At 48.1% G+C, this 23,027-nt stretch overlaps 1 protein-coding gene and 1 pseudogene across 1 annotated transcript in view; one reads left to right on the plus strand and one right to left on the minus strand.

The window, feature by feature from the left end:
* Positions 1-4,519: 4,519 nt before the first annotated feature.
* LOC139260601 (5S ribosomal RNA) lies at positions 4,520-4,628 on the minus strand (annotated as a pseudogene).
* A 2,115-nt stretch (positions 4,629-6,743) lies between these two features.
* Positions 6,744-23,027, plus strand: part of LOC139255081 (flagellum-associated coiled-coil domain-containing protein 1-like) — a 147,287-nt gene continuing 131,003 nt past the window's right edge. The window contains exons 1-2 of the mRNA XM_070873870.1: positions 6,744-6,805; positions 21,070-21,136. Coding sequence (XP_070729971.1) covers positions 6,744-6,805; positions 21,070-21,136 — 129 coding nt within the window. The remainder of the gene's footprint in view (positions 6,806-21,069; positions 21,137-23,027) is intronic.

Consider the following 23,027-nt stretch of genomic DNA (forward strand, 5'->3'; position numbering starts at 1 on the left):
GCGCCTTGTGGTGAATGTGTTGTGCCTCTGGGACCAAGTGGATCCGCACCTTCACCCCGGAAAAGTTTCCAATGCCTGGTTCAAAAAGGGAAGGAAATTTGTTGAGAACCTGGGTACATGAGGCCTCATCGACATGTGATAGCGCTCGGATGTCATCCCAATTCCAGCGGATTTTGCCCAGCCAGCTCCTTCCAAGCAGTGTGGGGCCATCGCCCAGGACAATCCAGAGTGGCAGTTCGTGCACCGTGCCCTCGTAGGTGACCTTGACCATGGCGCTGCCCAGGACAGTGATAAGCTCTTTGGTGTACGTTCTCAGTTTCGTGTGGATTGGGCTCAGGGCTGGTCTGAATGCCTTGTTGCACCACAGTCTCTCAAACATCTTTTTACTCATGATGGATTGGCTAGCGCCAATGTCCAGTTCCATGGCTATAGGTAAGCCATTCAATTTTACGTTTAGCATTATAGGTGGACATTTCTTTGAAAATGATTGCACCCCGTGTACTTCAGCATCTGCCTCCTCTCTCTGAGGCTCGAAATTGCTTTGATCCACCATGGACCAATCTTCCTCTGCCACTTGGTGGTTAGCAGGTTTTGCAGAGCTTGCAGCTCGTTTGCAAGCTCCTTGGAGGTGCCCCATTGTTCCACAGCTCTTGCAAACATACCCTCTGAAGCGGCATGAATAGGCTGAATGGAAGCCTCCACAACACCAACAAGATGTGAATTGCCTTGCATTCATCCTTTGTTGGGGACTTTGAGTCATCTGGGTCACCTGAGGCCTGCTGGCAGTTGCAGACTAGTGGTTTCTGCCCTGTACATTACTACTCGCAAACACAGTTCCAGTTAATTTATGAACATTGCTAACACTTCTGTGCTGAGAGATTTGTTTGGTGGACATAAACGCCTGTGCTATAGCAATGGCCTTACTGAGGGTCGGTGTCTCTACAGTCAAAAGTTTTCGTAGGATGGTCTCGTGGCCAATGCCCAGTACAAAAAAGTCTCTGAGCATTTGCTCCAGGTAGCTATCAAACTCACATTGTCCTGCAAGTCGCCTTAGTTCGGCGACATAGCTCGCCACTTCCTGACCTTCAGATCGCTGGCACGTGTAGAACCGAAACCTCGCCATCAGCACGCTCCCCTCAGGTTAAGATGCTCCCGAACTAGTATACATAGCTCCTCATATGACTTATCTGTGGGTTTCACCAGAGCCAGAAGATTCTTCATGAGGCTGTAGGTCGGTGCCCTGCAGACCGTGAGGGGGACCGCTCTCCTTTTTGCAGCGCTTCCTTCTCTGTCCAGCTCGTTGGTGACAAATTGCTGGTCTAGCCGTTCGACATAGGCTTCCCAGTCCTCACTCGCCGAGAACTTCTCCAGGATGCCCACAGTTTGCTGCATCTTTGCATTGGATTCGTATTCTCGTCGCCAGTTATTGTGTTCCTAACACAAATGAGGCTTCACACAGGGAGGTTAAAGTAACAGTGACCTCAGTCTTTAATAAGACACTCCAGAGTGAGGAACAGGCCTTAGGGGCCGGCTTATATACAGTGCTCCCAAGGGATGCTGGGATCCCTTGGGACTTCAGGGGATGCACTCCCTGGTGGCGGAACATGGGAGTGCATGCTTTACAGATACACAACAGTAACGTCCCTATTTAAAAAAGGGGCAGACAAAAAGCAGTTAGCCTAACATCTGTGGTTGCGAAAATGTTGGGGAACCAGTGGATGTGGCGTATTTGGACTTCCAGAAGGCATTTGACAAGGACACATAAAAGATTACTGCATAAGATAAAAGTTCACGGGGTTGGGGTAATATATTAGCATGGATAGAGGATTGGCTAATGAACAAAAAACAGAGAGTCGGGATAAATGGTTCATTCTCGTGTTGGCAATCAGTAACTAGTGAGGTGCCGCAGGGATCAGTGCTGGGACCCCAATTATTTATAATCCATATTAATGACTTGGAAGAAGGGATTGAGTGTATGTCGCCAAGTTGGCTGATAATACAAAGGTGGGAGGAAAAGCAATGTATGTGGAGGACACAAAAAACCTGCAAAAGAACATAGCCAGGCTAAGTGAGTGGGCAAAAATTTGGAAGATGGAGTATAATGTTGGAAAGTGTGAGGTCATACACTTTGGCAGAAAAAAATCAAAGAGCAAGTTATTATTTAAATGGAGAAAGATTGCAAAGTGCTGCAGTACAGCGGGACGTGGGGGTACTTGTGCATGAAACACAAAAGGTTAGTATGCAGGTACAGCAAGTGATCAGGAAAGCCAATGGAATCTTGGCCTTTATTGCAAAGGGGATGGAGTATAAAAGCAGGGAAGTCTTGCTACAGTTGTACAGGGTATTGGTGACGCCGTATCTGGAATACTGCATGCAGTTTTGGTTTCCATATTTACGAAAGGATATACTTGCTTTGGAGGCAGTTCAGAGAAGGTTCACTAGGTTGATTCTGGAGATGAGGTGGTTGACTTATGAGGGAAGGTTGATTAGGTTGGGCCTCTACTCATTGGAATTCAGAAGAATGAGAGGTGATCTTATCGAAACGTATCAGATTATGAGGGGGCTTGACAAGGTGGATGCAGAGAGGATGTTTCCACTGATAGGGGAGAGTAGAACTAGAGGGCATAATCTTAGAATAAGGGGCTGCCCATTTAAAATTGGGACGAGGAAAAATTTCTTCTGGTTGTGGATCTGTGGAATTTGCTGCCTCAGAGAGCTGTGGAAGCTGGGACATTGAATAAATTTAAAATAGAAATAGACAGTTTTTTAAACAACAAGGGAGTAAGGCATTATGGAGTGCGGGCAGGGAAGTGGACCTGAGTCCATGATCGGATCAGCCATGATCGTATTAAATGGCGGAGCAGGCTCGAGGGGCCGTATGGCCCACTCCTGCTCCTATTTCTTATGTTCTTATGTTCTTATTTGGCCCCTCGCGCCTGCTCCGCCATTCAATATCATGGCTGATCTGATCATGGACTCAGCTCCATTTCCCTGCCTGCTCCCCATAACCCTTATTGCTCAAAAATCTGTCTATCTCCGCCTTAAATATATTCTATGACCCAGCCTCCAGGGCTCTCTGGGGCAGAGAATTCCATAGATTTACAACCCTCTGAGAGAAGAATTACTGTTTGCCAACTGGAAAATGACCCATTTATCCCGACTCTCTGTTTTCTGTTAGTTAGCCACTCCTCTATCCATGCTAATATATTATCCCAACCCCGTGAGGTTTTAGCTTGTGCAGCTGAGGCAGGGGCAGAGTCGGTCGATGTTGCAGAGGTGGAAGTAGGCAGTTTTAGTGCTGGAGCAGATATGTGGTCAGAAGCTCATCTCCGGGTCAAATACAACACCAAGGTTGCAAACGGTTTGGTTCAGTCTCAGACAGTTGCCAGAGAAAGGGATGGAGTTGGTGGCTGGGGAACGGAGTTTGTGGCAAGGACCGAAGAAAATGGCTTCAGTTTTCCCAATATTTAGTTGGAGGAAATTTCTGCTTATCCAGTACTGGACAAATTAGAGACAATGAAGGGGTCGAGAGATGTAATGGTAAGGTGGAACTGGGTGTTGCCAGCGTACATGTGGAATCTGAGGTTTTGTTTTCGGATGATGTCACCAAGGGGCAGCATGTAGATAAGAAATTGAAGGGGCCTTGGGGGAACTCCAGAGATAACCAGGGTAAAAATGAGGAAGTTGGAAGAGAAGTCAAGTGCAATGTTCTCATCCAAAGGGTAATAGGGTTGCTGAAAAAGTTACCAAGGAAGCCCATTGGAGATGACCATAGATGTGGAATCGAGAGACATTTTGATGTTTATTTGGTGGAAGAAGGGATTTAGTGAGTTAATAAATAAGGAACAGGGTTGTTGGGCTGAATAGCCTCTTCATGTTCCCATGCTATACTAGTACAAGAGTAAGAAATTGTACAGGGCTTTGGTGAGATCACACCTGGAGTACTGTGCACAGTTTTGGTTTCCTTATCTGAGGAAGGATATACTTGCCTTAGAGGAAGTGAAATGAAGGTTCGCTGGATTGATTCCTGGGATGACATTGTTGTCCTATGAAAAGAGATTGAGTTGATTGGGCCTATACTCTCTAGAGTTTAGAAGAATGAGAGGTGATCTCGTTGAAACACACAAGATTCTGAGGGGGTTGACAGGGTAAATGTTGAGAAGTTCTTTCCCCTTGCTGGAGAGGAACTCGGGGGCAATGTCTCAAGATAATGAGTCTGCCATTTAAGACTGATAGGAGGAATTTCTTCACTCAGAGGGTTGTGAATCTTTGGAATTCTCTACCCCAAAGGGTTTGGATGTTGAATTGTTGAGTTTTTTCAAGGCTGAGATAGATAGATTTTTGGCTCTTGGGGAAATAGAAAACATAGAAAATACATGCAGGAGTAGGCCATTCGAGCCTGCACCGCCATTCAATGAGTTCATGGCTGAACATGCAACTTCAGTAACCCATTCCTGCTTTCCTCGCCATACCCCTCGATTCCCCCTAGTAGTAAGGACTACATCTAACTCCTTTATAAAGCCTACTGCACCTGGTATTCCCAGGCGGTCTCCCATCCAAGTACTAACCAGGCCTGACTCTGCTTAGTTTCCAAGATCAGGTGTTTTCAGACTAGTGTGGTCGTAGGCTTTTTTTTTTTAAAGAGGTAAAACAGAAAATCAAGGGATATGGAGATCAGGTGAGAAAGTGGAGTTGAGGTTGAAGTACAGCTATGATCTTATTGAATGGTGGAGCAGGCTTGAGGGGCCTACTTCTGTTCCTAATTCTTATATTATGTTCTTAAACACAATGTAGAGAAAGTTGTAAACAGCAGAGCTTGTCAGTTGGTTTAAAGATCTGAATCAACTCTCTTTTTGAAATACTCCCTTTTGAATATTCAATCCATCAAGAGTTTAAATAAGTCTAGATGTATCATTGAAAGAGATAGGTTAGATGGGCTAACATGGCTTTTCCACTATCCCCTTTTCTTAAGCTGGTCATGGTGGTGTCTTCCATCCTACAATGTGTTGTGACAAGAAACATAAATTACGCTCCTGCTTCTCACCCACCCCAGTCACATATAGATACCTAAGGATGGTTACAAAGAGAGAAAGTAAAATACATTACAAAAAATACTGGCATTCTAATTTAAAGGGTAAGGTTCTAAATGTTCCCTAACCATTAATTTTTCAGAGTGGCTGGATCTGATACTATGAACTCATTGTGTGGTCCTCCATCGCCACAGTCTGGGTAAGCTGGGGAGCATCCAATTACTGTCTGGGACAGTATCGAGGAGATGAATTGTTTAATGCAGTGTACTATTTGAATGTCAATTCAGTTCTTCAATGACCACTGGCATCCGTAGCCCCTCCAAATCGTACCACTAGTGATGTCATCTGCGCTCACTGTTTAAATGAGAAGATGATATTGTTCCCGATTAGTTGACTCCTGTCACTGCCTTTATTTTCAAATCAATGTCCTGGAAAGTTAACAAGGCCAAAAAAAATGCAAACAATGCAGTTCTAGAGAAATAGAATTGAAAAGCAGAGAGGTTATGTTAAATTTGTATTGAACCTTGGTTAGATCACACTTAGAGTACTGTGCACAGTTCTAGTCTCTATATTATAATTGGGATAGAGAGGCACTGAAGAAGTTGCAAAAAAGATTTACAAGGATGATTCCCGAACTGAAAGGTTATAACTATCAGAAAAGATTGAACAGGTTGCGGCTCTTTTCTCTAAAAATGAGAAGGTTGGAGGTGACCAAATAGAGGTCTTTAAAATTATGACAGGATTTACTAGGATAGACGTAGAGAAGATGCTTCCACTTGTGGGAGAGTCCCAAAACTAGTGATCATAAATATAAGATGGTCACTAATAAATCCAATAGGGAATTCAGGAGAAACTTCTTTACCCAGAAAGTGATGAGAATGTGAAACTTGCTACTATAAGGAGTGATTGAGGTGCGTATCAGAGATGCATTGAAGAGGAAGCTAGATAGGTATCGGAGAGAGAAAGGCGTAGAAGGATATGCAGATATGGTTAGATAAAATAGAATAGGAGACTCCTGTGGAGCATAAACACTGGTATAGACCATTTGGGCTGAATAGCCTGTTTCTGTTCCAAAGTTCTATCTAATTTCTCTGATGCCAGGCCTAAGTGGGCTGTTTTGAGCACCGTCTCCATTGGCCGATCCTCCCATGAGTACTAAAGCTCTAGTCACATTGATCAGGGAGAGGGGCAATGCTGTTGGGTATTTCTCAAGTGCAGGATAATTTTCACAAGTGAAGTGTTCCATTCTCTGGCACTGCAGAAACATTAAGCAGTAAGCCTTTGCTATAACCCTTTTAAAAAACACTGGTTAGCCCTTAGCTGGAATATTGTGTCCAATCCTGGCCGCGCACTTTAGGAAAGATGTCAAGACCTTGGAAAGGGTACCGAGATTTACTAGAATGGTACCGCAATAGAGTTTTGATAGAGTAAATAAGGAGAAACTGTTTCCAGTGGCAGAAGGGTCAGTAACCAGAGAACATTAGATTTAAGATAATTGGCAAAAGAACCAGAGGCGAGATGAGAATTTTTTTTATTCAGTGAGTTATTGTGATCTGGAACGCACTGCCTGAAAGGGTGGTGGAAGCAGATTCAATAGTAACTTTCAAAAGGGTTTTGGATAAATACTTAAAGGGGAAACATTTACAGGGCTATGGGCGAATGGGACTAATTGGATAGCACTACCAAAGAGCCAGCACAGACATGATGGGCCAAATGGCCTCCTTCTGTGCTGTATCATTCTCGGATTCTATGAAGTACATGTATGTGGATCTCAGGTGAGGACAAAATCTGGGTTTGCTGAGGTGCCTCTCATCGGCTCCCTCCCCCATGTCACTGTTAATGGTCACACGTGAACTTGGGTGAAGGATAAGAGGGCTCGTGGTGCTAATGATGTCAACTCTCCAAGATTGCCCTGGAATCGCCAGGAATTAAATATGAATCTCCTGGATATTGCTGCGAGCATTCTAGGAGAATAAACAATTAAATTTTCTTTGAACACTTGTTTATTGGTTATAAAAATATTGGAGATGGGAGATGCAGTCTTTGACTGGGCGGGTTAGTTGAAGGCGGGAGGTCATGTGATAAAACCTCCAGAAATATGTCCATCTAGAGTTTCCGCCTAAAGTGGTGCCCAGGGACCCATTATCAGGCAGCAAAGGGATTGTGGAAAAATTGGAGGGGGTGGCAGCAAAGAAAAAAAATTACTTGAAGCCTCAGCATCTCACCATTTATATTGTGCCTTTCACGACCTCAGGACATCCCACAGTGCCACAAGGACATTGTGAGCAGCAGCTTTAAATATGGTTGCCAACTCTGGTTGGACATATTCTTGGAGGTTTCATCACATGACCTCTGGTCTCCAACTGCCCCGCCCCCACACTCCCACCATTGGTCACCCGACATGTCCATCAACGCGGTGCCCCGCCATCCCATGCCACTCGGAAAGTGAATAGACACCTCGTTACCCTATTGGATGATTCTTCATTGTCAGTTAACCAGCCTTTATTCCCCATGTCCAATAGTTTTATAACTAATAAAGAAAAGCGTTTACAAAGAAAATGTAATAAAACAGTCTTTTAATGCCCCAGTGATTTTTTTTTTCCTGGGTTGCTTACAGCAGCGTCATGGAAATTAATCTTTAATTGTTGAGATGCTAGGGTAATCTTGGAAGGTTGGTACTCCAGCTTTAAAGGGACAGACCAGGTAAAGCACAGCTCCATCTTAGCAGCTAAACAATATAACCATGCTCCAGACTACCAATGAGGAAACACCATACGATATCAGATAGTATATAATCCATAGGATTGCATAGGTTTGATAGTCTGTCACTTGCACATTCGGTAAATGTATCTCCTATCTTCATAATAAAGCGTGCTGGAACAGACAGCGACTACACTCCAACATCAGATTTGGGGAAGTCTGTGAGCATGTGTTCCTATTTTAAACCCACTATGTGGGTCCAATTTTAATCCCACTATAAAAACAGTAAAGGCTACAAACACTCAGCAGGCCAGGCTACATCTTTTTTTAAAAATTTGTTCTGGAATGTGGGCATCATGTCAAGGCCAGCATTTATTGCTCATCCGTAATTGACCTTGAGAAGGTGGTGGTGAGCCGCTGCCTTGAACCCCCGCAGCATGTGTGGTGAAGTTACTCCCACAATGCTGTTAAGGAGGGAGTTCCAGGCTTTTGACCCAGCGACAATGAAGAAATGGCGATATATTTCCAAGTCAAGATGGTGTAAAACCTGGAGGGAAATTTACAGGTGATGGTGTTCCCCTGCATCTGCTGCCCTTGTCCTTTTAGGTGGTAGAGGTTGCGGGTTTGGGAGGTGCTGCTGAAGAAGCCTTGGTGAGTTGCTGCAGTGCATCTTATAAATGGTACATACTGCAGCCACGGTGCGCTGATGGTGGAGAGAGTGAATGTTGAAGGTGGTGGATGGGGTGCCAATCAAGCGGGCTGCTTTGTTCTTCATTGGAGCTGCACTCATCCAGGCAAGTGGAGAGTATTCCAGCACACTCCTGACTTGTGCCTTGTAGATGGTGGAAAGGCTATGGAGATTCAGAAGGTGATGCACTCACCACAGAATACCAGGCCTCTGACCTGCTCTGTTGCCATTGTATTTATGTGGCTGGTCCAGTTAGGTTTCTGGTCAATGGTGACCCTCAGGATGTTGATGGTGGGTGATTTGGTGATGGTAATGCCATTGAATGTCAAGGGACGGTGGTTAGACACTCGTTTGTTAGAGATGGTCATTGCCTAGCATTTGTGTGGCGCAATTGTTACTTGCCACCTATCAACCCAAGCGAGCCCCAAGTGGGCAGAGAAAACACTTCAAGGACACCCTCAAAGCCCCCCTGACAAAGTGCAACATCCCCAACTGGATTCCTGGGAATCCCTGGCCCAAGACCACCCAAAGTGGAGGAAGAGCATCCAGGAAGGCACTGAGCAACTCGAGTCCCATCGGCGAGAACAAGCAGAAACCAAGGATAGACAGCGGAAGGAGCATTCGTCAACCCAGGCTCCCGGACCCACCCGTTCCTTCAACCACTGTCTGCCCTACCTGTGAAAGAGACTGTCGGTCCCACATTGGACTCTTCAGTCACCTGAGAACTCACTTTTAGAGTGGAAGCAAGTCATTCTCGACTCCGAGGGACTGCCTATGATGATCAGTCCAACCCTGAATGTCGTTCAGGTCTTTCTGCATGCGGCTATGGACTGCTTCATTATCTGAGGAGTTGCGAATGGAACTGAACACTATGCAATCATCCCCACTTCTGACCTTATGATGGAGGGAAAGTCATTGATGAAGTAGCTGAAGATGGTTGAGCCTAGGACACTGCCCTGAGGGACTCCTGCTGCGATGTCCTGGGGTTCAGATGATTGACCTTCAAAAACCACAACCATCTTCCTTTGTGCTAGGCATGACTCCAGCCAGTGGTGAGATTACCCCCTGATTCCCATTGACTTAAATTTTACTCCGGCTTTTTGATGCCACACTCGGTCAAGTGCTGCCTTGATGTCAAGGGCAGTCACTCTCACTTCACCTCTGGAATTCAGCTGTTTTGTTCATGTTAGGACCAAGGCTATAATGAGGTCTGGAGCCAAGTGGTCCTGGCGGAACCCAAACTGAGCACCATTGAGCAGGTTATTGGTGAGTAAGTGCTGTTTGATAGAACTGTCGATGACACCTTTCATCACTTTGCTGTGATTGAGAGTATACTGATGGGGCAGTAATTGGCCGGATTGGATTTGTCTTGCTTTTTGTGGACAGGACATACCTGGGCAGTTTTCCACATTGTCGGGTAAATGCCAGTGTTGTAGCTATACTGGAACAGCTTTGCTAGATGCACGGCTAGTTCTGGAGCACAAGTCTTCAGCACAACAGTGGGAATATTGTTGGAGCCCATAGCCTTTGCTGTATCCAGTATGCTCAGCCGTTTCTTGATATCATGTGGAGTGAATCGAATTGGCTGAAGACTGGCTCCTGTGATGGTGGGGATCTCGGGAGGAGACCAATATGGATCATCCACATGGCACTTCTGGCTGAAGATGGTTGCAATTGTTTCAGTCTTGTGTTTTGCACTCGTGTGCTGGACTCAGCCATCGTTGCGGATGGGGATATTCAGCAAGCGTTTAATTGTCCACCACCATTCAGGACTGGATGTGGCAGGACTGCAGAGCTTTGATCTGATCCGTTGATTGTGGGATCGCTTAGCTCTGTCTATAGCATGCTGCTTCCACTGTTTAGCATGCATGTAATCCTGTGTTGCATCTTCCCCAGGTTGACACCTCATTTTTAGGTACGCCTGGTGCTGCTCCTGGCATGCTCTTCTGCATTCCTCTTTGAACCAGGGTTGGTCCCCTGGCTTGATGGTACTGGTAGATTGATGGATATGGCAGTCCATGAGGTTGTAGATTGTGATGGAATACAATTCAGCTGCTGATGGTCCACAGCACCTCATGAATCCCTAGTTTTGTGCTGCTAGCTCTTTTCTGAATCTATCAACATCATCGGGAGGCCAGCGGAATATCGAGGAGTTGGAGCGGCAACGTCAGGAGGCCTATAAAAGGCCCAACGTCGGGAGGCCAGCGGGACATCGAGGAGGCGGAGCGGCAGCGTTGGGAGGCCTATAAAAAGCCCAACATCGGGAGGCCAGCCGGTGCAGGGTGAGAAGGCAAAAAAGTAGAAAGAAATCGAAGGGTGATGTCACAGCCAAGGGGGTAAGTGATTGGCTGGTGATTGGTGAGTAATTTTTATTTTCTTTATCAGTAGGTAACCTTTATCATTGTTGCCAAATTAAGTTAATCTAGGGGTTAAGTCATGGCAGGAGAGCTCGGACCCATGTCATGCTCCTCCTGTGCTATGTGGGAACTCAGGGACGCTTCTAGTGTACCTGACGATTACATGTGCGGGAAGTGTATCCTGCTGCAGCTCCTGACAGACCGCATTGCGGCACTGGAGCTGCACGTGGATTCACTCTGGAGCATCCACGATGCTGAGGATGCCGTGAATAGCACATTTAGTGAGTTGGTCATACCACAGGTAAAGGTTACACAGACAGATAGGGAATGGGTGACCAACAGGAAGAGCAGTGGAAGGAAGGTAGTGCAGGGGTCCCCTGCGGTCATCTCCCTGCAAAACAGATAAACCGCTTTGGGTACAGTTGGGGAGGATGACTCATCAGAGGAAGGCAACAGCAGCCAAGTTCATGGCACCTTGGGTGGCTCTGCTGCCCAAGAGGGCAGGAAAAAGAGTGGGAGAACGATAGTGGTAGGGAATTCTATTGTAAGGGGAATAGATAGATGTTTCTGCGGCCACAATCGAGACTCCAGGATGGTATGTTGTCTCCCTAGAGCAAGGGTCAAGGATGTCGAGGAGCAGCTTCAGGACATTTTGGAGGGGGAGGGTGAACATCCAGTTGTCGTGGTATATATAGGTACCAACGATATAGGTAAAAAAAGACGGGATGAGGTCCTACAAATGAAATTTAGGGAGCTAGGAGTTAAATTAAAAAATAGGACCTCAAAGGTAGCAATCTCAGGATTGCTACCAGTGCCACGTGCTAATCACAGCAGGAATCACAGGATAGTTCAGATGAATACATAGCTTGAAGAGTGGTGCAGAAGGGAGGGATTCAAATTCCTGGGATATTGGTTCTGGTCCTGCCCAGGTTCCAATGTCCTAGGGGGAGTGTTTGCTAGTGCTGTTGGGGAGGGGTTAAACTAATATGTCAGGGGGATGGGACCCAATGCAGGGAGACAGGGAAGTAGAATGGGGGCAGAAGATAGAAAGAAGAAAAGTAAATGTGGAGAGCAGAGAAACCCAAGGCAAAAATCAAAAAGGGCCACATTACAGCAAAATTCCAAAGGGGCAAAGTGTGTTAAAAAGACAAGCCTGAAGGCTCTATGCCTCAATGCAAGGAGTATTCGAAATAAGGTGGACGAATTAACTGCACAGGCAGCAATTAAGGAATATGATTTAATTGGCATCACGGAGACATGGCTCCAGGGTGACCAAGGCTGGGAGCTAGACATCCAGGGGTTTTCAACATTCAGGAAGGATAGACAGAAAGAAAAATGAGGTGGGGTAGCAGTACTGGTTAAAGAGGAAATTAAGGAAGGACATTAGCTTGGATGATATGGAATCTGTATGGGTGGAGCTGCGGAATACCAAAGGGCAGAAAACGCTAGTGGGAATTGTGTACAGACCACCAAACAATAGTAGTGAGGTTGGGGACAGCATCAAACAAGAAATTAGGGATGCATGCAAGAAGGGTACAGCAGTTATCATGGGCGACTTTAATCTACATATAGATTGAGCTAACCAAACTGATAGCAATACGGTGGAGGAGGATTTCCTGGAGTGTATTAGGGATGGTTTTCGAGACCAATATGTTGAGGAACCAACTAGAGGGCTGGGCCATCCTAGACTGGGTGATGTGTAATGAGAAAGGACTAATTAGCAATCTTGTTATGCGAGGCCCCTTGGGGAAGAGTGACCATAATATGGTAGAATTCTTTATTAAAATGGTGAGTGTCACAGTTAATTTAGAGACTAGGGTCCTGAACTTAAGGAAAGGTAACTTCGATGGTAAGAGACATGAATTGGCTAGAATAGATTGGCAAATGACCTTAAAGGGTTGATGACAGATAGGCAATGGCAAACATTTAAAGATCACATGGATGAACTTTAACAATTGTACATCCCTGTCTGGAGTAAAAATAAAATGGGGAAGGTGGCTCAACCGTGGCTAACAAGGGAAATTAAGAATAGTGTTAGATCCAAGGAATTGGCCAAAAAAGACGCACACCTGAGGACTGGGTGAAATTTAGAATTTAGTAGAGGAGGACAAAGGATTTAATTAGGAGGGGAAAATAGAGTATGAGAGGAAGCGTGCTGGGAACATAAAAATTGACTGCAAAAGCTTCTATAGATACGTGAACAGAAAAAGATTAGTGAAGACAAAAGTAGGTCCCTCGCAGTCAGATTCAAATAAATCTATAATGGGGAACAAAGCAATGGCAGACCAGTTGAACAAATACTTTGGTTCTGTCTTCACGAAGGAAGACACAAGTAACCTTCCAGAAATACTAGGGGACCACAGGTCCAGTGAGAAAGAAAATCCTTATTAGGCTTGAAATTGTGTTCGGGAAATTGATTGGATTGAAGTCCGATAAATCCCCGGGGCCTGATAGTCTGAATCCCAGACTACTTAAGGAAGTGGCCCTAGCAATAGTGGATGCATTGGTGATCATTTTCCAACAGTCTATCGACTCGGGATCAGCTCCTATGGACTGGAGGGTAGCTAATGTAACACCACTTTTTAAAAAAGGGAAAGAGAAAACCGGTTAGCCTGACATCAGTAGTGGGGAAAATGTTGGAATCAATTATTAAAGATGAAATAGCAGTGCATTTGGGAAGCAGTGACAGGATTGGTCCAAGTCAGCATGGATTTATGAAAGGGAAATCATGCTTGACAACTCTTCTAGAATTTTTTGAGGATGTAACTAGTAGAGTGGACAAGGGTGAACCAGTGGCTGTGGTGTATTTGGACTTTCAAAAGGCTTTTGACAAGGTCCCAAAGAAGAGATTGGTGTGCAAAATTAAAGCACATGGTATTGGGGTAATGTACTGATGTGGATAGAGAACTGGTTGGCAGACAGGAAGCAGAGAGTCGGGATAAATGGGTCCTTTTCAGAATGGCAGGCAGTGACTAGTAGGGTGCCGCAGGGCTCAGTGCTGGGACCCCAGCTATTTACTATATACATTAATGATTTAGATGAAGGAATTGAGTGTAATATCTCCAAGTTTGCGGATGACACTAAGCTGGGTGGCGGTGTGAGCTGTGAGGAGGATGCTAAGACGCTGCAGGGTGACTTGGACAGGTTAGGTGAGCCGCAGATGCAGTATAATGTGGATAAATGTGAGGTTATCCACTTTGGTGGCAAAAACACGAAGGCAGAATATTATCTGAATGGCGGCAGATTAGGAAAAGAGGGGTGCAAAGAGACCTGGGTGTCATGGTTCATCAGTCATTGAAAGTTGGCATGCAGGTACAGCAGGCGGTGAAGAAGGCAAATGGAGCCTTCAAATAAGAAGTCTTCATAGCTAGGGGATTTGAGTATACAAGCAGGGAGATCTTACTGCAGTTGTACAGGGCCTTGGTGAGGCCTCACCTGGAGTATTGTGTTCAGTTTTGGTCTCCTAATCTGAGGAAGGACATTCTTGCTATTGAGGGAGTGCAGCGAACGTTCAGCAGACTGATCGCTGGGATGGCAGGACTGACATATGAGGAGAGACTGGATCGACTGGGCCTGTATTCACTGGAGTTCAGAAAAGTGAGGGGGATCTCATAGAAACATATAAAATTCTGAAGGGACTGGACAGGTTAGATGCTGGCAAAATGTTCCCGATGTTGGAGAAGTCCAGAACCAGGGGACACAGTCTCAGGATTATGGGTAAGCCATTTAGGACTGAGAGGAGGAGAAACTTCTTCACTCAGAGAGTTGTTAACCTGTGGAATTCCCTATCGCAGAGAGTTGTTGATGCCAGTTCATTGGATATATTCAAGAGGGAGTTAGATATTGCTCGTAGGTCTAAAGGGATCAAGGGGTATGGAGAGAAAGCAGGAAAGGGGTACTGAGGTGAATGATCAGCCATGATCTTATTGAATGGTGGTGCAGGCTCAAAGGGCCAAATGGCCTACTCCTGCACCTATTTTCTATGTTTCGATGTTTCTATCCCATTTAGCACTGTGGTCGTGCAACACAACATGATGGAGGGTGTTCTCAGTGTGAAGACAGGACTTCGTCTCCACAAGGACTGTGCGGTGGTCACTACTACTAGCATGGACAGATGCATCTGCACAGGTAGATTGGTGAGGACGAGGTCAAGTAGGTTTTTCCCTCATGTTGGTTCTCTCACCACCTGCCACAAGCGCAGTCTGGCAGCTATGTCCTTCATGACTCGGCCAATTTGGACAGTCGTGGTGCTACTGAGCCACTCTTGGTCTTGGATGTTGAAGTCCCCCACTCATTCTGTGCCCTTGCTACCCTCAGTGCTTCTTCCAAGTGGTGTTCAACATGGAAGAATACTGATTCATCAGCTCGGAGGGCAGAAGGTGGTAATCAGCAGGAGGTTTCCTTGCCCATGTTTGACCTGAAGCCATGGGGTTTGGAGTTAATGTTGAGGACTCCCAGGGCCACTCCCTCCCACTGTACCTCCATCTCTGGCGATGGAGAAGTATAGGACATTGGCTGAGGGGTACAATTCTGTGAGTATTACTGTGTCAGATTGTTACTTGACTTTGCAAGATTGACTGGGCTGGCTGAACCGTTGTGGTGCTCGAAGCCGGTGCCTAGATCGATGCCAATTTTATTTATTATTGTTTCTCGTAGCGGTCTGTTCCAACTGAGTGGCTTGCTAGGCAATTAAGAGTCAACCATATTGCAGTAGGTCTGGAGTCACATATAGGCCAGACCAGGTAAGGACAGCAGATTTGCTTCCCTAAAGGACATTAGTGAAGCAGATGGGTTTTTGTGTCAGTCTGAGTTTCATGGTCACCATTACTGATACCAGCTTTTTATTTCAGATTCATTTAATTAACTCAATTTAAATTCCCTAGCTGTCATGGTGGCATTTGAACTCACGTCTCCGGATCATTTGTCCAGGCCTCTGGATGAGTCATTATAGGCGGTCCCTCGAATCGAGGATGACTTGCTTCCACGTCAAAAAGTTCACAGGTGTTACAATGAAGGAGCCAAAATTCCAGGTCTCGAACTAAATCTTGAAGGGTAGAAGATGCCTGTGCGTGCAATTTTTTAACGTGGGGTGGCCGTTGCACACCAGCCACCATACGGGCTTGACAGAGCTAGGACTGGGTCCAGGAGCAAGGATTAACCAAGACGACTGGAGACCAGCCCTGCTGCACGGACCTAGCGCGCACAGAGTAGGAATTGCAGGATAGCTCAGATGAATACGTGGCTTGAGGAATGGTGCAGGAGGGAGGGATTCAAATTTCTGGGACATTGGAACCGGTTCTGGGGGAGATGGGACCAGTACAAACTGGACAGTCTGCAACTGGGCAGGACTGGAACCAATGTCTTAGGGGGAATGTTTGCTAGTGCTGTTGGGGAGGGGTTAAACTAATATGGCAGGGGGATGGGAACCTATGCAGGGAGACAGAGGGAAGTAAATTGGGGGCAGAAGCAAAAGATAGAAAGAAGAAAGGAGGGCAGAGAAACCCAAGGCAAAAATCAAAAAGGGCCACATTACAGCAAAAGTCTAAAGGGACAAAGTGTGTTAAAAAGATACGCCCGAAGGCTCTGTGCCTCAATGCCAGGTGTATTCGCAATAAGGTGAATGAATTAACTGCACAGGCAGCTATTAACAAATATGATATAATTGGGATTATGGAGAAACATAGAAACATAGAAAATAGATGCAGGAGTAGGCCATTCAGCTTTTTGAGCCTGCACCACCATTCATTAAGATCACAGCTGATCATTCACCTCAGTACTCCTTTCCCACTTTCTCTCCATACCCCTTGATTCCTTTAGCTGTAAGGGCCATATCTAACTCCTTCTTGAATATATCCAATGAACTGGCATCAACAACTCTCTGCGCTAGGGAATTCCACAGGTTAACAACCCTCTGAGTAAAGAAGTTTCTCCGCATCTCAGTCCTAAATAGCTTACCCCTTATCCTTAGATTATGTCCCCTGGTTCTGCACTTCCCCAACATCGGGAACATTCTTCCTGCATCTAACCTGTCTAGCCCCGTCAGAATTTTATATGTTTCTATGGGATCCCCCTCATGTTTCTGAACTCCAGTGAATACAGGCCCAGTCGATCCAGTCTCTCCTCATATGTCAGTACTGCCATCCCGAGAATCAGTCTGGTGAACCTTCGCTGCACTCCCTCAATAGCAAGAACATCCTTCCTCAGATTAGGAGACCAAAACTGAACACAATATTCCAGGTGTGGCCTCACCAAGGCCCTGTACAACTGCAGTAAGACCTCCCTGTTCCTATACTCAAATCCCCTAGCTATGAAGGCCAACATAGCATTTGCCTCCTTCACTGCCTGCTGTACCTGCATGCCAACTTTCAATGACTGATGTACCATGACACCCAGGTCTCGTTGCACCTCCCCTTTTCCTAATCTGCAGCCATTCAGATAATATTCTGCCTTCGTGTTTTTGCCACCAAAGTGGATAACCTCACATTTATCCCCATTATACTGTATCTGCCATGCATTTGCCCACTCACCTAACCTGTCCAAGTCACCCTGCAGCCTTTTAGCGTCCTCATCACAACTCACACCGCCACCCAGCTTAGTGTCAGCTGCAGACTTGGAGATATTACACTCAATTCCCTCATCCAAATCATTAATGTATATAGTAAATAGCTGGGCTCCCAGCACTGAGCCCTGCGGCACCCCACTAGTCACTGCCTGCCATTCTGAAAAGGACCTATTTATCCCAACTCTCTGCTTCCTGTCTGCCAACCAGTTCTCTATCCATGTCAGTACACTACCCCCAATACCATGTACTTTAATTTTGCACACTAATCTCTTGTGTGGGACCTTGTCAAAAGCCTTTCGACTGTCTAAATACACCACATCCATGGTTCTCCCTTGTCCACTCTACCAGTTACATCCTGAAAAAATTCTCAAAGATTTGTCAAGCAGGATTTCCCTTTCATAAATCCATGCTGACTTGGACCGATCCTGTCATTGCTTTCCAAATGTGCTGCTATTTCATCTTTAATAATTGATTCCAACATTTTCCCCACTACCGATGTCAGGCTAACCGATCTATAATTACCAGTTTTCTCTCTCCCTCCTTTTTAAAAAGTGGTGTTACATTAGCTACCCTCCAGTCCATAGGAACTGATCCCGAGTCGATAGACTGTTGGAAAATGATCATCAATGCATCCACTATTTCTAGGGCTACTTCCTTAAGTACTTTGGGATGCAAACCATCAGGCCCCGGGGATTTATCTGCCTTCAATCCCATCAATTTCCCTAACACAATTTCCCGCCTAATATGAATTTCCTTCAGTTCCTCCTTCTCACTAGATGCTCGGTCCCCTAGTATTTCCAGAAGGGTATTTGTGTCTTCCTTCGTGAAGACAGAAGCAAAGTATTTATTTAACTGGTCTGCCATTTCTTTGTTACCCATTATAAATTCACCTGATTCTGACGACAAGGGACCTACTTTTTGTCTTCAATAATCTTTTTCTCTTCACGTATCTATAGAAGCTTTTGCAGTCAGTTTTTATGTTCCCAGCAAGCTTCCTCTCATACTCTATTTTTCCCCTCCTAATTAATCCCTTTGTCCTCCTCTGCTGAATTCTAAATTTCTCCCAGTCCTCAGGTTTGATGCTTTTTCAGGCCAATTTATATGCCTCTTCCTTGGATTTAATACTATCTCTAATTTCCCTTGTTAGCCACAGTTGAGCCACCTTCCCAATTTTATTTTTACTCCAGACAGAGAGTCACCCCCACCGCCCCAGTCTATGTCGCCCCCCCCAGTCTATGTCCCCCAGTCTATGTCGCCCCCCCCCAGTCTATGTCGCCCCCCCCAGTCTATGTCGCCCCCCCCAGTCTATGTCGCCCCCCCCAGTCTATGTCGCCCCCCCCAGTCTATGTCGCCCCCCCCAGTCTATGTCGCCCCCCCCAGTCTATGTCGCCCCCCCCAGTCTATGTCGCCCCCCCCAGTCTATGTCGCCCCCCCCAGTCTATGTCGCCCCCCCCCAGTCTATGTCGCCCCCCCCAGTCTATGTCGCCCCCCCCAGTCTATGTCGCCCCCCCCAGTCTATGTCGCCCCCCCCAGTCTATGTCGCCCCCCCCAGTCTATGTCGCCCCCCCCAGTCTATGTCGCCCCCCCCAGTCTATGTCGCCCCCCCCAGTCTATGTCGCCCCCCCCAGTCTATGTCGCCCCCCCCAGTCTATGTCGCCCCCCCCAGTCTATGTCGCCCCCCCCAGTCTATGTCGCCCCCCCCAGTCTATGTCGCCCCCCCAGTCTATGTCGCCCCCCCCAGTCTATGTCGCCCCCCCCAGTCTATGTCGCCCCCCCCAGTCTATGTCGCCCCCCCCAGTCTATGTCGCCCCCCCAGTCTATGTCGCCCCCCCCAGTCTATGTCGCCCCCCCCAGTCTATGTCGCCCCCCCCAGTCTATGTCGCCCCCCCAGTCTATGTCGCCCCCCCCAGTCTATGTCGCCCCCCCCAGTCTATGTCGCCCCCCCCAGTCTATGTCGCCCCCCCCAGTCTATGTCGCCCCCCCCAGTCTATGTCGCCCCCCCCAGTCTATGTCGCCCCCCCCAGTCTATGTCGCCCCCCCCAGTCTATGTCGCCCCCCCCAGTCTATGTCGCCCCCCCCAGTCTATGTCGCCCCCCCCAGTCTATGTCGCCCCCCCCAGTCTATGTCGCCCCCCCCAGTCTATGTCGCCCCCCCCAGTCTATGTCGCCCCCCCCAGTCTATGTCGCCCCCCCCAGTCTATGTCGCCCCCCCCAGTCTATGTCGCCCCCCCCAGTCTATGTCGCCCCCCCCCAGTCTATGTCGCCCCCCCCAGTCTATGTCGCCCCCCCCAGTCTGTCTCTCTCCCCCCAGTCTGTCTCTCTCCCCCCAGTCTGTCTCTCTCCCCCCAGTCTGTCTCTCTCCCCCCAGTCTGTCTCTCTCCCCCCAGTCTGTCTCTCTCCCCCCAGTCTGTCTCTCTCCCCCCAGTCTGTCTCTCTCCCCCCAGTCTGTCTCTCTCCCCCCAGTCTGTCTCTCTCCCCCCAGTCTGTCTCTCTCCCCCCAGTCTGTCTCTCTCCCCCCAGTCTGTCTCTCTCCCCCCAGTCTGTCTCTCTCCCCCCAGTCTGTCTCTCTCCCCCCAGTCTGTCTCTCTCCCCCCAGTCTGTCTCTCTCCCCCCAGTCTGTCTCTCTCCCCCCAGTCTGTCTCTCTCCCCCCAGTCTGTCTCTCTCCCCCCAGTCTGTCTCTCTCCCCCCAGTCTGTCTCTCTCCCCCCAGTCTGTCTCTCTCCCCCCAGTCTGTCTCTCTCCCCCCAGTCTGTCTCTCTCCCCCCAGTCTGTCTCTCTCCCCCCAGTCTGTCTCTCTCCCCCCAGTCTGTCTCTCTCCCCCCAGTCTGTCTCTCTCCCCCCAGTCTGTCTCTCTCCCCCCAGTCTGTCTCTCTCCCCTCAGTCTGTCTCTCTCCCCTCAGTCTGTCTCTCTCCCCCCAGTCTGTCTCTCCTGCCCCCCCATTCTCTCCTGCCCCCCCAGTCTCTCCTGCCCCCCCCAGTCTCTCCTGCCCCCCCCAGTCTCTCCTGACCCCCCCCCCCCCAGTCTCTCCTGACCCCCCCCCAGTCTCTCCTGACCCCCCCCCCCAGTCTCTCCTGACCCCCCCAGTCTCTCCTGACCCCCCCCCCCCAGTCTCTCCTGACCCCCCCCCCCCAGTCTCTCCTGACCCCCCCCCCCAGTCTCTCCTGACCCCCCCCCCCCCCAGTCTCTCCTGACCCCCCCCCCCAGTCTCTCCTGGCCCCCCCCCAGTCTCTCTTCCCCCCCCACCCCAGTCACTGCCCCCCCACCGCTCCAGTTTCTCTCTCCCCAGTCTCTCCTCCCCCCACCCCCAGTCTCTCCTCCCCCCACCCCCAGTATCTCCTTCCCCCCAGTCACTGCCCCCCCCTCCTGTCTCTTCCCCCCCTCCCCCCCGCCCCCCCACCAGTCACTGCCCCCCCCTAGCCCACCAGTCTCTCTCTCCCCAGTCTCTAACAGTGTAGGAGGCCGGGGACAGAGAGGCTGGAGTGGGCATGGGATGCAGAGTGAATGTGGAGAATTGAAGCTTGCTTCTGTGATGGGAAATGTTGAGCTCACAATCTTTGGATGGGCTGCCTAATTTGGTCTAACATGTCCTTCTGCAAGCTGGATGAGTTACTGTCGGACTGTGACGATTTACTAAAAGCAGCGCTCATTGTTACTGATACTTTTCTGTTCGTTGCTCCTGATCCAGAACGGAGGATTATTTCACAGCTTCTCTCTTTGTCTTTTCCCTAACAGCACAACATGTGCATCGGAGTTGTGTAAGAAATGCGAAAGAGGGACGTCTTTCCCGCAACATTATAAGGTAAGGGTTTTTTTTATATGGACCCATTGTGCTACAGCGCGGTGGCCAATGGGAGATCGCAGTGACACATTGAGAAACGTTTAGTACTTGGCCAGAGGCGAACCCTGAAAATCTGGATTTTAAAAACGACCGTCCAACCAGATTTTGTAAGATTGGATAACTTTTTGACCAGTTGAACAGTTTCTTGTGACAGATATGTTGGTTAATGCAATAATGTCACTCTGTCAATCTGCACTCCTTTATTTGAGCATAATCACAAACCCACACAGGTGCCCCTTTTTTCAATTTTCCGAATGCCTTGTTGCATCTTTCAACCTCTGTCCTCTTTCCATATTTGAACCATCGTTCCCTTTTAAAAAAAATTCTCATCCTTGTGTTCAAATCCCCCCAAGGCCTCACCCCTCCCTATCCCTATAACTTTATCCAGCCCTATAACCCTCCGAGATCTCTGCGCTCCTCCAATTCTGGCCTCTTGCATATCCCCCATTTCCTTCACCTCAGCATTGGTGGCAATACCTTCAGACGCCTAGGGCCTTCGCTCTGGAATTCCCTCCCTAAACCTCGCCGCCTCTCTACCTTTCTTTCGTCCTTTAAGATGCTCCTTAAAACCAACCTCTTCGACCAAGCTTTTAGTCACCTGTCCTAATATCTCCTTATGTGACTTGGTGTCAAATTGTGTCTGATAATGTTTCTGTGAAGCACCTTGGGACGTTTGCAAAGTTTAAGGATGTTTTACATCAGGCTGGGTTATCTGCAACCATCGTTCTTCTGCGAAAGTGTCTGGGTTGTGGGAGAGTAGCACGTCCATCCGTATCAGGGCTTGTGAGAGGAGAGAAGGATCATTAAACATGGGCTGGCAATAAATTGTAAAATACTTTATGCTCCATTTTTAAGAGATTTTCACTGCTATGTTTTGAGGTGGCTGATGTTCTGCTGTACTCTTTGAAGTTTAGTGGGAACGCTGTTGGTGGACCATGAGCCAGTGTAGGTAAGGAGTACAGGGGGGATGGGTGAATGGGACTTGCTGCGTGTTAGGATACGGGAAGCAGAGTTTTGGATGAGCTCAAGTTCATTGAGGGTGGAAGATGGACAACTGGTCAGGAGAACATTGGAATAGTCGAGTCCGGCAAATAACACATAAATGTAATGATATGCATGTTACTGTAGAACCAACACAGAAGACGCTCTCATTTTTAAAAATGTATTTATTTATTTCCTATTTCTAGTTGCCCTTGAGAGGGTGGTTTTGAGCTGCCTTCTTGAACTGCTGCGGTCTGGGGGGGAGGAGAGGTGAAAAGGGGGTGGGGGGTGGAAGAATGTGCTTCAGACTTAACAGAGGGTGGGAGAATCTGTCTTCCCATCTGGATCACAATCATGTTCTTGCTCTCATTCCCCGCCCACCCTCCTTTAAACCCTGACCATGTACAGCCCCCCACCCCCCCCCCCCCCCACTCTCTCCACCATTCTCACCGTCCTCCTCCCAAGTTCCTGAACTTCTCCCCCCACTTCGGGCTCCACTCCCCTCCCACCCCTTTCGATCCCTCTCATCCCCCCCTCGATTCCCTCACCTCTCCCCACCCTTCGACCCCCCCTCTCCTCCTCCTTCAACCCCATCTCCTCCCTTTCGATCCCCTCCCCTCTCCCCCCCCAATCCCTTCCCCTCTCCCCCCCAATCCGCTCTTTCCCCCTCCCCTTGATCTCCTCTCCTCCCCCCTCAATCCCCTACCACCTCCTTCGATCCCCTCTCCTCCCCCCAATCCCCTCTCTCCCCCAATCCCCTCTCTCCCCCAATCCCCTCTCTCCCCCAATCCCCTCTCTCTCCCCCAATCCCCTCTCTCTCCCCCAATCCCCTCTCTCTCCCCCAATCCCCTCTCTCTCCCCCAATCCCCTC

The sequence above is a fragment of the Pristiophorus japonicus genome, chromosome 3 (genome assembly GCF_044704955.1).
Source record: "Pristiophorus japonicus isolate sPriJap1 chromosome 3, sPriJap1.hap1, whole genome shotgun sequence".
NCBI classification, from domain to species: domain Eukaryota; kingdom Metazoa; phylum Chordata; class Chondrichthyes; family Pristiophoridae; genus Pristiophorus; species Pristiophorus japonicus.